Source organism: Aspergillus uvarum, assembly GCF_003184745.1.
Source record: "Aspergillus uvarum CBS 121591 unplaced genomic scaffold BO82scaffold_20, whole genome shotgun sequence".
Lineage (NCBI taxonomy): Eukaryota > Fungi > Ascomycota > Eurotiomycetes > Eurotiales > Aspergillaceae > Aspergillus > Aspergillus uvarum.
In genome coordinates this window covers 50,671-65,752 of record NW_020291317.1, presented here as the reverse complement: position 1 = coordinate 65,752, position 15,082 = coordinate 50,671, and the positions used below count along the sequence as shown (strand labels likewise).

The window sequence follows — 15,082 nt, the reverse complement described above, 5'->3', positions numbered from 1 at the left end:
TGGCAAGGTTTACTGGGAGCACACAAGACAACAAGATGCAAATGGTCTATCATCATTCATGGGAAAATGGTGTCAAAACTATTAGCAAATGTAAGCAGCACACACACACACACACATACATTCCTAGAACCCCATTTTCCTTCTATTACGCATGCAACATGTTCCATCAGTATGTTTTCCACAGACCCAAAAGAAAAGGAAAAACAGCCATGTAGAACCAACTCCGGTTCGATTTCCTGCTTTTTTCTTTTCCGGTAAAGAAAGACGGGGGGGTATCAATCAAGCACGCCGTCAAAAGGGCGGCCTTTGGGGGGACAAGGTGAAGACAAAATGTCATGGTTTGACAAAATTTCGGGAAGAAGAAGAGAAAAGAGAAAGAAAACGGTAATGAAGTTGCGCGAGGCAAACAGTGGCGATGAATCATGAGGAAAGCACATCCTCAATGGTTGCTGATCTGAGCATTGTCTTCCTCCGCCCATAGCCTGAGAACGGCTCTTTCCACCACGTTTTGAGCCTCCTTCTCGCATTTTTTAAGGTCCTGGGCCAGGGTACTCTCTTCGAAAAGGCCATCTTGCTGTTGCACCTTTACCCACTGCTTGTGCCGCTCGCAGCGTTTCTTGATGCAAACGCCATGGGATAGATGTTCCAGATCATCCCCGGCGGGTTTCGCATCTCCCATGGCAGTATCGCCATCTGCGTCGGTGGCATCGGTGTAGCTTGACGCCAGTGCCTCCGGCGTGCCATCCTTGAGTGCTTTTGCCCCCAGCTCTGAAAGCCGCCACTCGTCGAACTCCTCGTCTGACCACGCCAGCCGGTAGTCGAAGCCACAGATGTCCTTCCATCCGCCTTTGGGTTCCTTCTGCTTCAGCTTGTCTAAAATACATTTGGAGCGCTGCCGCACCAATGTCACAAAGTGGCTTCGAGCCTTGAGCATCTCTCGGCGGTGGACGAGGCCATCACGCTGTTTGCGCAGCTTGTCGATCATCGCGGCCTCGTCGGGTGCATATGTGAGCCAATCCACATCGAAGTCAAGGCCCAGTTTCTTGTTATCCTCTTTGGCCCCTGTAGCGGGGCCCTTCGCTGGTGCAGGGACCGAGATGATGCTCTCTCCCAGCTTGCGGAATTCTTCCGCTGAGCTGACGCCCGTGACCACTGCCTTGAGGTCTCCGGTCGTGAGAACACCACCTCTGCTTCCGAGGTCTTCTGGATAATTATTCTTCTCAACATTGTCATATCCACTACCTGTATCTGGACCACTTCCTTCTCGAGAGGACGCGCTGTCGGGAAATGGGCTGTTCGTTGAGGATCCCAGCCCACCGAGAGCTGCCCGAGCGGCTGACTTCCGAGCGCCAGGCCCGGCACTCACAAATAGGAGCCTAGTCCTTTGAAGCATGAACTCTCGACCATGGTCATCTGAGCAGTATTTACTGGGATTGTCTTGATTGACACGGGCAGGCTTTCTGCACTCCTTCAGCCGACACATGGGTTTCCAGGTTGTCCAGCCCTTGCCCTGCTCCTTACAATTCGGACCTATTCCTTGTCAGTCCAATATCCCATGACAAGATCATTATCCGAACATAATGGTAGTGGCAAAAAATAGAAGGTTGATTTGGGAAGCCGACTCACATATATACTTGTCAATCAGGTCAGCGTCTCGAGGGTCGAGGTTGACGCATTTCCCATGAAACCAATCCTCACAGCCACCATCGCACCCAATCATCCAGGTGTGATTGTCCGGCTTACGACAGATGCAGAACAATTCATCATTGTCTTCAGAGTCATCCTCTTCTTCTTCCTCCTCTTCCACATCCTCCACAAGGTTACTCTTGGCGTTTTTCTTTTTGGCTTCGGGCGCCGGTGAGCTCGCGATGGACGCGGAACCACGTTTAACCCTGCCAGCTGCTTTGCTCGTACGCGATGAAGGGGTGTTCGATCGCCTGCTTGCAGCACTCTCATTGTCCATATCAGTCAACTTCCTTTTCTTGGCCGCGGGTTTCCTGGCTGTGCCTTTCTTAGTGAGACCGATACCGGACTTCTTAGTCGCGGCACCAGGTTTGGTGGATACTGCCGGAGAAGATCGATCGGAAGATGACGCCCGGGAAGTTTCTCGGTTCTTGAGGCTAGCAATCTTCTTCGGAGTTGGGTGTTCGTCAGGCAATGCTGTACCATCGAGCTGAGGAAGCCCTGATTTGTGGTCCGGCTCATGATCAAGAGGAACGCCATTCAACTCCACATTCGATGGTTCGGTCTTCACTTGCGGTACAGGTGTATTGTGCTTCGTCGCAGATGCTGACTCGCCGGCAATGGTGGGCAGACCTTCATAAATATCGGCCCATACCTCGGATACATTCATTGAACCCTCAACTTCGCCGGCAGACGCAATCTCAGGAATCCTGAGTCGGCGATGTAATTCGTCCGCCCGCTCAAATCCAAAGTACCCGCTTTGTCGCCATCCAGTGATCCCGACCACCTGACCATTGTTCACAACTATGTTGGCCGGAATGAGGTTGTTATGTACTAAGGCAAGTCGTTCGCCTTTCTTCCTCTCGCGAAAAAGAACATCCTTCTCGACTTGCTGGACGTCGGGCGGAAATTGCACATTGAGGCCGCTGCAAACATATGAGGGTCGGTCGGGAGCGGCGTCGGCGTCTCCTAAGCGCTGGGATATGCGGCGACACTGTTGCTTGAAGTTTTCGATTTGATCAGCACTGAGATACTTCCAAGCAACGTCCAATGAGACACCGGAGAGTCTTGACTCCACGGTAACATTTTTATTCTCGATGGTGCCACAGAAATATATCACCGGAACAGTAATGTCGAGATCTCGAAGGGCGTCCTCGGCTTTCCTTGCCGCGCTGAGCTCATTCGCATTGAGGCACGAATACGTCTCCGCTGCGGCACCGGCTTCTGGCTCACGGTCGACTCTAATGATGACGCTGCCAGCAGCGAAAGCGTCTCTCGCGCCCGGAACATTCAGTGAATTTTCTGGCTTGCAAAAATCCTTCACAATGCCTTCCCAGTAGGACTTGACTTCTGGATCCGACTGGCACCAATACTCATGGCGAGGCTTGAAGTCATTGTCCGATGATGCATACCGCCCGTAATGCACACTTCGCGCAAGAAAAAGGTCATCGTCGGGAATGAGCTCGGGGTTGGTCTCGTAAGGGTTTGTTGGTCGCTTCTCGTCCACCGAGCCGTTCGCCTGGCTCGAGACGGCAGGAGGTTGTTGGTCTCCAGCCATCCCCAGAGCACCTGACCACTGTTACCTCGTCTATGTTTCCTCGGCAAAGCTCGAAGAAAGCCAAGCACGGCGTCTCAGAGGTGGGCCAGGGTTCTACCCAGGGAGAGGGGGAAAGGAAGAGTTCTAGAACACCGGACGTATTAAAAAATGAAGCCCGTTCTTGTCAAACACCTGACCATGATGTTGTCTCCGATCCTTACAAGCTATCGCAAAGTTTGGGAGAGAATGCGACGCGATAAATCAGGAGTAGGGGAATGCGCTGCGTAGCCTGTCACTTCTTTGTCAGGCTGTGGAGGACGGGGATGGCGGCGGCGTTCGGCGAAAGATGCGAAACGGTGGTAGGGTCACGACGCGGTCTGCAAGCCCCAAGATACAGAAAATGAGGGGTAAAACTCCAAAAACGTATTTCGCAATTTCTCAGGCGCCGTTGGTCTGGGCCATGGGTGTCTTTGAAAGAGGCACGCGATGGGAGGTTCAGAGCTCTGCGGCAGCGCGGTCGGCGACGCGGAACAAATTATGGGATCAGTTTTAACAGCCCTGGAGGCCGTTTGCCTCGGACTTAATCCCAAGGCGGTGAGAATTAACGCCGCTAATGTGTAGCCTCAGGCAAAGACCATTGTCGGCCTCAGGCTCAGTAAGTTTAACCCTCAGGCCTCGACTTTCAAGGTTTCGAGCTGCGCTTCTCCAGTGCGACAACCTTTGACTTACAGTTCTTCAGTGTTCCTTCGTAACCTCCACACGAGTGCATCTCTATCTAAAACATTCGCTCGCACCCCCTCAGCCAAGCGGCAATCCTTCTGGCAGCAATGGCTCTTTACCCCTTAAGCTTATTTCTACTTCAGCCTGACAACACGGAGTCTACTTTATTCTTCGTATCAACGAATGTCCCCTTCCCACTAACAACTTCAGGGTCAAAATCACTTTACCGCAATCAGCTAGCCTGGTCCCATATCTGCACCTGCTGATGCTTACGGTTCCTTTTGCTTATCATCCTGAAGAACTCTCGTCTTTAGACTGTCTTTCGGTCCACAAACCACCCTCGGTGGCAGTCCGTTTATTCGTTTCTGCCTGACCTTGAACCGAACGGACCAGTGGGGATTATTCCGAAACTGTTGATACGGCCCCAAAGTTTTTTTTCTTCTGGGCCGATTATAGATGGTTCAATGATCATTTCCCTGTGGATCTGCAGTCAGCACAAGGTTGATCTCGATTTTATCAGATAATCCGGTGCACTTCCCTTCTCCCTCACGAGTCCTTCACTACTTAGCTCATTCCTCCTTTTCCACCCATCTCAGCTCACACTTCATATTCTAGTGGTGCCACACAAATCCACCTGGCGCTGTCATACTGAGGTCCCCTCCTTCCCTGCCAGGCTGCCACACTTCCGTTCCTTGCCAGAGGCGATCCTGCAAACTTATTTTTGGATTTTAGCTTTCAGTCGTCGATTTTGCCCCATATACAGCTCGATCCCCTCGATCTGCCCTTACACCCTGAATTCATGCCGTTGTGACTGCAAAGCCTCCTTCAAGCATCACTAGTCTGGATGCATTATCCGCCAATATCTTAGGTTCTCTTGGTTGTCATACCGCTGGTCCCATGTCCGGCTACTGAATGGCCTTCCCGTACGGTATAAATCAATTCAAATCGAAGTGGATTGTCGGAGATCGTGAATACCCTCTTGTCCGGTGTCTCAGTGGTCCGGCCGACAAGCCCTCTCATCTCATTGCGGCCTACCTCCGCGCTCGTTTCGTTGAACTTCTTCGGCTAGCGTACTACCACGGTTTCTATGACATGATCATTTCATCACACTAGTCCCGACTTTCTCTTCGCTCAACAAGCATACACTACGAAGGCCACGACGGCAAAAACGCCAAATCGAGTCATTGCTCGAAAGAACCGCATTGCGGTATCCCAGCCACCTTACAACACGTATCTATTCTCTGTCCGGGATCCTCGGCTCGGAATCATGTCCCCTGAACCTGACAAATCAAGCACAATCGAGCCCACGGCAGGCTCTCCTCAAGTACGGTGGCAGTTCATCAACGCCTCGGGTAACAGCCGAAATAATCTAACTCAAGTCAAACGCCATGTCATGCAAGAATATATGCGACAAAAGCGACAGGCTGCAGGCCAGTCTGACATCGGTCCTGATGACACCATAGGGGAAGGCGGCCGCAAACCTTTCAGGTCACGTCGGAAAGCCAAGGGTAGCAGCCATCGCGATGACCCCGCCGATAAAAGGCCCAAGGCAGAGATTGGCGAAAATGCTGAAGATACTGCAGCTAACCTTGTGCACCAACATGGATCCGAAACAAGCCCAAGTCATCTAATCAGTGAACACAACTCCACCGAGGTCATGGAGAACTTTGGTGCAGAAGTCGGCGCTTATCAAGTCTCCGAGTCATCCGTTTCATTACTGATCCGGGACAGTCAAATGTCCAGCTACAGCAGCTCCTCATCGGACTCCCGGATATGGTACTCGGCGACGTCGCAAAGCAGTAGCTCGGAGCTGGGGAGCTTGACGCCACGGTCCTCCGCCCCGACATCCCCATATGAAGTGGCGCTATCTCCGAAAACAATACTCAGCGCCGCACGTACTGATCCTTTCAACACCTTACCACTGGAGTTGGACCTTGACAGCCAGCGGTTGTTCGATTTCTATGTGAACGAAATGCCTGCCTGCTCCTACGGGAACCATTTTCGATCCTCCAAAGCGCACAATTGGTACACGGCAGTCTTCGTTCCCGAAGGGATGAAAGGGCCAGTGGCGTTCCAGAATACCATCCTTGTCCATGCAGCTAACACATGGACATGGGTTCGCAATCAGGAAGTGGATGAAAGAGGTCTAATTCATCGCGACCGGGCCATTTCCATGCTTCGCGAACACCGTGAGAGACACCCTCATGACTTCTCCGACGAAGTAATCATAGCTTGTCTCAGTGCTGCCGGACTCGAAGATTTCGACCCCCGTCCTGGACGCAAGCAAATCAGCTGGCTTCATATGCGAGCTGCAAGAGAGATGATCCGAGCCCGCGGTGGTCCCGCTGCATTTCATAATACTCGGCTGGGTATGCTGATCAATTGGCAAGATTACATCCTCTCGGGCTATGAAACTGACGGACCGAGTTTCTTCTTTGATGCTGCACCACCGATGATACAGCCAAGTGAGAGACGTGCCTCCGAGCAGCAATCAGCTACAATGGCCCAGCCTATGATGGCTTCATATCCTGTTCCGGTCGAGCTAAGCCTCTCCTGGCCTCGACCATTACTTCCATACGAAGAAATTCAGAATCAATGCGATGAGTTCATAACCTTTCTCAAACGATGTCAACAGCTTTCGGCCTATCAAGCGAGCACTACTGACGCCAACTCGCTTCAAATGCGCCACACTGCCTTCCAGGAAGGGTCACTACTACACCAAATTCTTGCGGCGCCTCCCGGGGCGCGCTTCACTGCCTCTGGCAACCGCAAACAGTTCGTTGCGCGGCTGGTCGCCCTGCTCATGCTCAACGCGGCCCTTTGGGACTACCGACATTCCGTGCCGCACAGCGAGACTTTCCTCCAGACGCTGCAGCAGGCGGTGGTGGACAGCGAGGTGAATATGAGCGGTTCCGTGGAGGCACTGCTGCAGATCTTGCTCGAGTGCAAGGACGGCCATGTCAACACGACCAGCGACAGCTGCAGCCAAGGACCAGACTTCACGCAGTACTCCCAGACCGCAAGCGGCCCATACGATCGGCCATGGTTCGCTGGTCGGATGCTCAAGGTCGCCAAGCGTCTCAGTTATGAGTCTTGGATGCACGTTAATAATATCCTCTTCTCTTGCCTGACCATGCAACCGGGCATGCCCAATGTTGCTCTGTGGGAAGATAGCCTTCAACAGGAGATTTCCAACGCGCCGCTCACCAGATATACCATGCCCTCATTGGAAGAGCTATGACACCAGCCCACGACTATATACCCCTTTTTCCCGTCAGACTCATATGGATATCTGCAACACCTTGCCAAGTCTTGGGTTCAATCCAGGTCATCATTCATTGGAGTCCTTCCTGCACTTTCCCTCTTTCTTGTGATCCATCCTCATGATATAGACAAGAGTCTTTTCCCGCTCATTCGTCTGCAACAGCACTATACATTTCTGGATGAAACCTCTCTTATACATATATGCTTATCCGTCATCATCCCTTTTGTTCACTGCATGTTATACCCCAGCTTGTACCAACGAACTCTGCAGCCATAGATTTCTTTTTGCTTTCATTCTTCTGATACTGTAATTGATTACCAATTGGAGCATATCTCTATGAGATGATTTTTATTAAACATCTTGATCGTTAGCTTCGACTGACTCGATTTTGCAATCATGCAACGCTAACTGTGCATCTCATCGCAGAACCCCAATGCAGAATGCAGCCAGCTATTATATACAACAGGAGATTGTTTATAGATATATATAGGATGCTTGCAGTTCTTCAACTCCACCTCGGGATTTGGGTCACCTGTGGTGTAGGGGATTTGCACTCGCCTCCGCCGAAGAAACCATGGCTAATCCCCCTTTCCTGTCCTGCTGGAGCTCCAGCCCCTGGTCATGGTTCCTTTCATCCTTCGATCCTCGTCGATCGAAAACATGCTCGGCCTCCTCCAGCGACCGGCCCGCGGTCTCGGGGTAGGCGAACCAGACTAGTAGGGCGGCGGCCCAATTGAACGTGGCGAAGCAGTAGAAGTAATTGAAGCCCATGCGCGAGCGCGCGATCGGGGTGCACTGGGCGAAGACCAGGTTCAGACTCCAATTTGTGGCGGTGGCGATCGAGGCCCCCCGGGCGCGGATGGCGGTGGGGAAGATCTCGGACTGGTAGAGCCAGGAGATGAGACCCAGGCTGGTGAAGAAGGCGGAGAAGACGAAGAACAAGGCGATGGCGGCGCGGACGGCGGTCGCGGGCGCGGGCGGGTCGGTGGTGAAGTTGCGGTAGGCTTGGCCGAGGGCGGCTTCGATGCACATCGTGGCGCCCATGCCCACGAGGGAGGGCAGGAGGAGGGTGCGCCGGGGGACCCGGTCGATGAACAGGATGATGAAGACGGTGTTCCAGAACTGGGCGAGCGCGCCCCAGATGCCCTGGATCATGAGCGAGGTGGTCTCGGACAGGCCGAGCGAGCGGTAGAGGCTCGGGTTGTAGGTCGAGATGATGTTGGTGCCAGAGCACTGCGTGAAGGCTTGCATGCCGCAGGCGAGGAGGATGCGATGGCGCCAGGTCGCCGAGGTGAAGAGGAGAGCACGCCAGGTGCGCGGGGCGCGGCGTCGCTCTTCGGCGATGCTGGCCCGAATTTGCGCGTATTCGGTCTCGATGAGGGAGGTGTTGGCTGCGTGGAGGCGAGTGAGCGTGGTGCGGCCTTCATCGATGCGACCTTGTTCGATGAGCCAGCGGGGGGATTCGGGGAGGAGCCAGATTCCACCGCTGAGGACGATCGCAGGCAGAGCTTGCAGGGCGAGCGGAAAGCTCCAGGTGAAGTTCCCTGTGCGGAGAGAGCAGCCGTATCCAACCCATTGCTGTTGGAGAAGGTCAGACAGTCAGGTCATAGAGTATATATTTCCAGTGGTTCGAGCAACCTACTGCGACGACTGCCCCCAATCCAATCATCCATTGTTGTAGGGATCCTAAAAAGCTTCGGATTCGCGGGGGTGATACTTCGCTCTATTCAAACTGATTGTTAGACTGATTTGAGGATGAGGAGAGGGGGATGGTGAGGAACAAGGGCTGGAGTTGTTTGTGTATGATGAGTATGGTAGGGTACGCACACAGTAGACGGGGATGATGGATGACATCAGGCCCACCGACAGGCCGGCAACCAAGCGGCCAGCAATGAGCATGGCCACATTGACCGCACCCGCCTGCAAAGCGGCCCCGAGGGTCGCCAGAAGACCGCCAACGAACAGAACGGGTCTCCTACCCCACGGGTCGGAGAGGTATGAGACAAGCAAGGAACCTATGATGGCGCCGCCTGTCACAGGGTCAAGGATGTCAGTCAGTCTGCAGTGTTCAGTCCAATAATAAGGAATGGGTGAGCGGGTGGGCCAATTAGCAGATTTGCAGGGAACCAGATGCACACACACCGTTATACGAGGCGACGATCCCGCCCGTGGCGGCATCCGAGGGACGATGGAATCGATGTTTGAACGTCTCCTGGTCGATGACAGTGGAGATCACCCCGGAATCATATCCGAATAGGAAGGATCCCAGGGTTGCGAACAGACAACATGCGGTGACCAACAGGTAGGCAGAGGAGAACATGGTTTGGGAGGGGGGTTTCCTTTTAGGAAAGTGGGTGTGGTTCTGGAAGAAGCTCGGGCGAAGCAGATCCAGCGAGGCGAATACGAGCTGCCACGTGAAGGACCCCCGGTTGCCGGACTTGGGTTCGGTTGGTGATGTTCTAATGGTTATTTCTTATTAGATCCATGGATCAGTGAATGACATTGTCATGACATGATATAGATGTTGTTAACAGTTCAAGGCGTTGAGGGGAGGGTTGGGTTGCAAGCAAGCGCAGCGCAGCGCAGAGCTGAGCTGAGCTAAGATTGAATAATGGATTTGATGATAGTAGACAGACGACAATGGAACAATGAAACAAATAGAGTCTAGGCGAATTCCAGATCAGTAAGCAATTAGACAGATACTCGTAACGGTAGAGGACTGTGGGAGAGACAAATGACGCAGGTGTCTTTAAATCATTCATGCCCCGGCTGGAAAACAATAATATAAAAATAATAAAAAATAATTGTGGAATGGCAATGGAAAAGACGTGGTATATCGATGGCCTGAGGCATTCAAGCGGACTTTTGCACCCTTTCTTCGCCCTTCAGCCTTTTGAAGGGCTGACTGATCGAGTAGTCATTAACCATATCGGCCAAGACGCCGAGAATGAAGGATGGACTATCCATGCCCCGATCCGTGGGATCATTGGAACTTTGTCAGTAAGCACTTTCTGTGTGATGGCATAAAATGAAACTGACTAAGAGAATTCATATGCTAGAATAACGAAGCAGCATAAATAATGCTCGCCGACTGCCTTATGCTGATATACCTGGACATCGACAAATGCCGGCCAATTCGCCGAAGCTAGCCCTACCTATGAGCCATTTTCTTCCCTCACGTTCAACTCTCACTTCTGCTTGCATGTGCGTAGTTTGGAAATCTGGTCTGTCTCCATTGGCTCATCTAGTCTCCTTTTCTCTCCCTCTACTCCCCAGTTCCTCGCCATTCTGGCCCCTTTCCATCCCAGTTCCTTCCTCTGTGTGCGCAAAGGGTCCCTCCGTCGCATTCGTTCGCTGGATATCCGCAACCAAGCACTTCGACAAGGATCTCTTGACGAACGACTTTGTCGAAAAGGATAGAATTGTCCAAGGAAACATCTTGTTTCCCTCCGAGAGACCAATGTAAATGGCCCCCTTCCCTCACGCTCGTATTTCCCGAATGCTTGATTCGTTTGCTGTTCTACCTTTCCCTCTCTCGGATATAGCGTCCAATTTCCCGACGGGTCAATCGGCCTATACAGTACTATACAGTATAGTACACTATAACTACCCCAACCACTTTGCTTCCTCATCTGTCCTCTTCATCCATGATCCAGGTAGAGAGAACAGGAACAAGAGGCGGTAGATGGGGCAAGGGAAAATATGACTGTCATGGGATCGGAGGTCCGATGTATGATGCATGGTCTGGGCAATCGGTGGACTATTTTTTTTTTTGAGTCAGCGCAAGTCTTACTAATAAATCCTTTCTTCCGCCGGTGCCCCAGACAGACCCTCAGACAGACAGACACTCCGACACTCAGTCACTCAGACACTCAGCCAGTGAGAAACACAAACCAGACTCTTCGTCTCTTCGACTCCTCTTACCTACTCTTACTCTTACTCTTCCTACCTATTATTTTATACACCGACTCTCTCTCTCTCTGTCTCTTTCTTTCTTGGCTTTCAACCTATTTTCCACTGCAAACAAGCCAGTGCCTTCGCTTTAGTGAATTGTCGATCTTCCTTTCACTCTCTCGGCGAACGCTCGTCGAGCTGCTCTCGGTCCCTCCCTCGGTCCCTCCTCCCTCCCACTTCGTGGTGCCTTCCATGACCCTGTGAGACGCCAATTCCACACCCTCGTGGACGTGCGATCATTCATCGGCTCGCCACGCGGGTCGCCGTCCCCTTACTGATCGGAACAGTTCCTTCCTCGTTATCCCTTCCGACCGGATCTCCGACTTGCTCATACCCCCTTGCATGTCGTTGCGCCGACCGCCGTGAGATCGATCTTCTCCTGCTCCCACCCAACCCCCCTCCCCCACGTCATCTGCCTCTCTCTCCCTCATGGCATCCCCTTCCGGTCCGTTGAATGCCGACCCTGCGAATGAGGACGATCCCTCTGCTGTCTCCGATTCGTTCTTTGCTTCCCATGATGATGTCGATCCCGCTGTCTCGGCTCTTCATGACGAAGATGATTTACCCATGACGGACGAGGGGCTCAAGCCGGTCAAGGAACCACTGCCTATGCAAAAGCGTCGCAGGGTAACGCGCGCGTGTGATGAATGTCGTCGCAAGAAAATCAAGTGCGACGGCAAGCAGCCGTGCACGCACTGCACGGTCTACAGTTACGGTAAGTCTCCATTCTCCCTGTCGCAACCTCCTTCCGCAACTCTTCACTGGTCGTGGTCGCTCATCAGCTTCGGCCGCCCACAGAGTGTACCTACGACCAACCTTCCAACCGTCGTCGCAACCCCGCCCCGCAATATGTTGAAGCCCTGGAAAATCGACTGCACAAAGCCGAGGCCCTGCTGCGCGTCGTGCTTCCGGATTTGAATCTGGACGATCCACAATTCGACGTGCATGCCTCCGAGCAGATGCTGGCCGCCATAAAGCGTGAAAAACCACCGCCTCCTCCGCAGCAGCAGCTGCAGCTGCAGCAGGAACCGGCTGCACCACCTGCACCTGCTGAGGCGACGAACGGATCGCAACCCTCCGCCCCCGCCCCCGCGGACGACGCGACCGCCGACGGGGCTAATGGTGATGAATCGCTGCTTGAGTCGATGGTCGATAACTCCGGTTACCTCGATCTTGATGATCAGGGACATTGGGATTATCATGGGCATAGTTCTGGTATGACGTTTATCCGACGCCTGCGGAAGCAGCTCGGAGCTTCCGATATGCCGCTGCCCACTCTCCGATCGCGACCGGTCGCGCAAACGCTCTTTGACAGCCCCAAGTCCGTATCCGAATCACCGCAAGATGCGTCCCTGCCGCCCACTCATGATCTTCCCTCCCGGGAAATTGGCCGGCGACTGTGTCACAATGCCTTGGATGATTCCTGCGCGCTAATGCGTTTCGTGCATGAGCCTACGTTCTACACCATGTTTGACCGAATCTATGATACGCCATTAGACCAGTTTACCAACGAGGAGAATTCCTTCCTGCCGCTACTCTATATCGTAATGGCCGTCGGATGTCTGTTTTCTGACGATGGCTCCAGTACCTTGGATATCTCAGGCTACGAGGGTGCTATCGGGCAAGGGTAGGTCGTTTCTCCTCGGTTGGTTCGAGCATTGAACTAATTTGCGACTGTAGGTTTCAATACTTCAAAGCAGGTCGCCAGCTCCTGGAAATTACAGACTGCCGCGACTTGACTTCCCTCCAGGCCATCTGTTTCATGATTCTATTCCTGCAATCGTCCGCGAAACTTAGCACATGCTACTCTTATATTGGTATCGCACAGCGGTCCGCTCTGCGATTGGGTCTGCACCGCAACGTGACGATGCACTTCACCCCTCTTGAGCAGGAGATGCGCAAACGCATCTTTTGGACGATTCGCAGGATGGATGTCTATGTCAGCACGTTGCTCGGATTACCTCTGATGCTGAACGACGATGATATCGATCAGGTGTACCCAGAATCGGTCGATTCGGAATTTATCACCAAGAACGGCATCCTACCCGTGCCTTCGGATCATACCCCTTTGATGGCTGGAGCTATCGCGCATACTCGGTTGACTAACATCACCCTTAAGGTTGTGCAATACATCTACCCTGTGAAGAAAGCGCAACATCCTGTCGCTTCGGATCAGCGTTATGTGGTCAGCCACTCAAAAATCCGGGAGATCGAGAGGGACCTTCAGGCCTGGATGGAAGAGCTTCCCGCGGCTCTGCGACCGGGGACGGAGGTCTCCCCACAGCTCGAGCGGTAAGTTGTTTGCATCTCCAGGAGTTGACTAGTGTTTGTTACTGACTGTTTACAGCATCCGCCAACTACTCCGCATTAGTTACGCCCACGTCCAGGTCATACTTTACCGGCCCTTCCTTCACTATGTCTCCAGCGGCTCGCAAGCTCGAGGAGTGGACCGGCGATCCTACGCTTGCGCTGCGGCCTGTGTCAGTGTCTCACGCAACATCGTACATATCACGACTGGCATGCATAAGAGAGGCCTACTCAATGGATCGTTCTGGTTCACCATGTATACCACCTACTTCGCCATTTTGTCGCTGTTGTTCTTCGTGCTCGAGAATCCCGACTCTCCGACCGCAAAGGACGGCGTCCTCAAAGACGCCATGGAAGGCAAAAACACACTGGCAGGATTAGCCAAGAAGAGCATGGCGGCAGATCGGTGCTCTCAGAGTCTCAATGGTCTCTTCAAGAACCTGCCGGAGCTGCTCAAGAATCGCCAGAGCGCGAAGAAGCGGGCGAGCTTGAAGCGGCCTGCCCCTTCGTCTGGCCACCACCACCGCCCGCCTCCCGCCAAGAGCGCCGCGAGCGCTGCCGCCTCGGTGCCATTGGAGATGCCACCACCACAGCGTGCCAACACCTTCCCCACGCAATTGCTCAGTCGGTCAGTGAAGCAAGAGGCTAGCAATACCCCCAAGAGCTTCGATGACAGTGCTGCTAGCCGCAGTCCTGCTTCTAATGTGCGCCCAAGCCAGCCTTCAACGTGGATTCCGTCCACGCCCGAGATGGCTGCTGATACCGTGTCCACGCCGTCGGATATTGCATCCAACAACGACAGGACACCCGCCTCGACAGGGGCGTCTCCGGTATCCATGTCGCTCGCTTTGGGCGACGTCACACAAAATCAATTTGGGGCGCACGCATTCGCCAATCCCAGTCAGTTCCCAGATTTAATGCCCATCATGTTCCCATCGGACGACCCTTTCGCCTATCCGACACAACCGATGTCTACACTAGAGAACGATCACTTCGGCCAGGACCCAGCCAGCGCCACGACTGCCACCTCGTTCGCCCCTGGTTTGGCCTCCACGGCGGACGGCAGCACCGTCAGCACGATGGGAGTATCCACCCCCACATTGGACGGCTTCGGCAATTTCTCCGTCTTCTCCAGCGGGAATCCCGGGGCCATCAGCTCCAGTGTACCGGGCCGCTTGCCCAGTCAGCCACCGCAGCATATTAACCACTCGCGGCTGCAGTCGCCGGTCTCCCATGGGACCTCGACCCCTGTCAGCGGCGCCGAAGCCGTCAACAGCCCCGATCTGGTCTCCCTGCCTAACCAGAACTTCATCTGGCAAGGCTACAACTTCCAGCCTCCCAATAACTTCCCCACGGAGATGATGACTGCGACCGCCACGCCGACCGGATTGGGTCAATTTGGAATGGGCGCGCCCGACCCCGCGGCGCTGGGAGTCGGACTAGACTTGGGTCTCCCGCTTGACGATATCTTTGGAAATACCGACGCATGTCGACCCGGCGGTTTCAGTAACGAGGAATGGTTTCAGTTCATGAATGCTGGGAACTAAAACTTTCGAATTCCTGAACCCGTGAAGGGGAAAAAAAAAAAGAAGTGCTAATCAAATACCCATATGTTT

The 15,082-nt window shown here is 53.4% G+C and overlaps 4 protein-coding genes across 4 annotated transcripts; 2 read left to right on the top strand and 2 right to left on the bottom strand.

The window, feature by feature from the left end:
* Positions 1–48: 48 nt before the first annotated feature.
* Positions 49–3,724, bottom strand: BO82DRAFT_333110 (putative PHD transcription factor). The gene is made up of 2 exons (XM_025633205.1): positions 1,627–3,724; positions 49–1,530 (listed from the first exon to the last, which is right to left on the bottom strand). The coding sequence occupies exons 1-2, from the start codon at positions 3,239–3,241 to the stop codon at positions 440–442; spliced, it is 2,706 nt and encodes a 901-aa protein (XP_025492964.1). The 5' UTR covers positions 3,242–3,724; the 3' UTR covers positions 49–439.
* Positions 3,725–5,207: 1,483 nt separating this feature from the next.
* On the top strand, positions 5,208–7,585 carry BO82DRAFT_382694 (sigma-70 region 2 family protein; the record flags this gene model as incomplete). Its single annotated transcript, XM_025637953.1, has 3 exons — positions 5,208–5,641; positions 5,693–6,405; positions 6,436–7,585. The coding sequence occupies 3 exons, from the start codon at positions 5,208–5,210 to the stop codon at positions 7,179–7,181; spliced, it is 1,893 nt and encodes a 630-aa protein (XP_025492963.1). The 3' UTR covers positions 7,182–7,585.
* Positions 7,586–7,733: 148 nt separating this feature from the next.
* BO82DRAFT_333105 (sugar porter family MFS transporter) lies at positions 7,734–9,659 on the bottom strand (the record flags this gene model as incomplete). The annotated part of the gene is given in 4 exon segments (XM_025633204.1): positions 7,734–8,783; positions 8,803–8,928; positions 9,033–9,235; positions 9,348–9,659. 4 exon segments carry the CDS (start codon positions 9,523–9,525, stop codon positions 7,734–7,736), a joined length of 1,557 nt encoding a protein of 518 aa, XP_025492962.1. The 5' UTR covers positions 9,526–9,659.
* Positions 9,660–11,463: 1,804 nt separating this feature from the next.
* BO82DRAFT_55876 (putative C6 transcription factor (Mut3)) lies at positions 11,464–15,039 on the top strand. Its single transcript, XM_025641328.1, has 4 exons — positions 11,464–11,874; positions 11,958–12,786; positions 12,840–13,451; positions 13,507–15,039. The coding sequence occupies exons 1-4, from the start codon at positions 11,589–11,591 to the stop codon at positions 15,011–15,013; spliced, it is 3,234 nt and encodes a 1,077-aa protein (XP_025492961.1). The 5' UTR covers positions 11,464–11,588; the 3' UTR covers positions 15,014–15,039.
* Positions 15,040–15,082: the final 43 nt, after the last annotated feature.

Bases quoted from the DNA above. Each gene is read 5' to 3' on its own strand.
- BO82DRAFT_333110 (XM_025633205.1), bottom strand. From the start codon at position 3,241: ATGGCTGGAGACCAACAACCTCCTGCCGTCTCGAGCCAGGCGAACGGC. The intron at 1,531-1,626 runs GTGAGTCGGCTT...GACAAGGAATAG, and splicing joins CCTGATTGACAAGTATATAT to GTCCGAATTGTAAGGAGCAG.
- BO82DRAFT_55876 (XM_025641328.1), top strand. From the start codon at position 11,589: ATGGCATCCCCTTCCGGTCCGTTGAATGCCGACCCTGCGAATGAGGAC. The intron at 12,787-12,839 runs GTAGGTCGTTTC...TTGCGACTGTAG, and splicing joins GAGGGTGCTATCGGGCAAGG to GTTTCAATACTTCAAAGCAG. The intron at 13,452-13,506 runs GTAAGTTGTTTG...GACTGTTTACAG, and splicing joins GTCTCCCCACAGCTCGAGCG to CATCCGCCAACTACTCCGCA.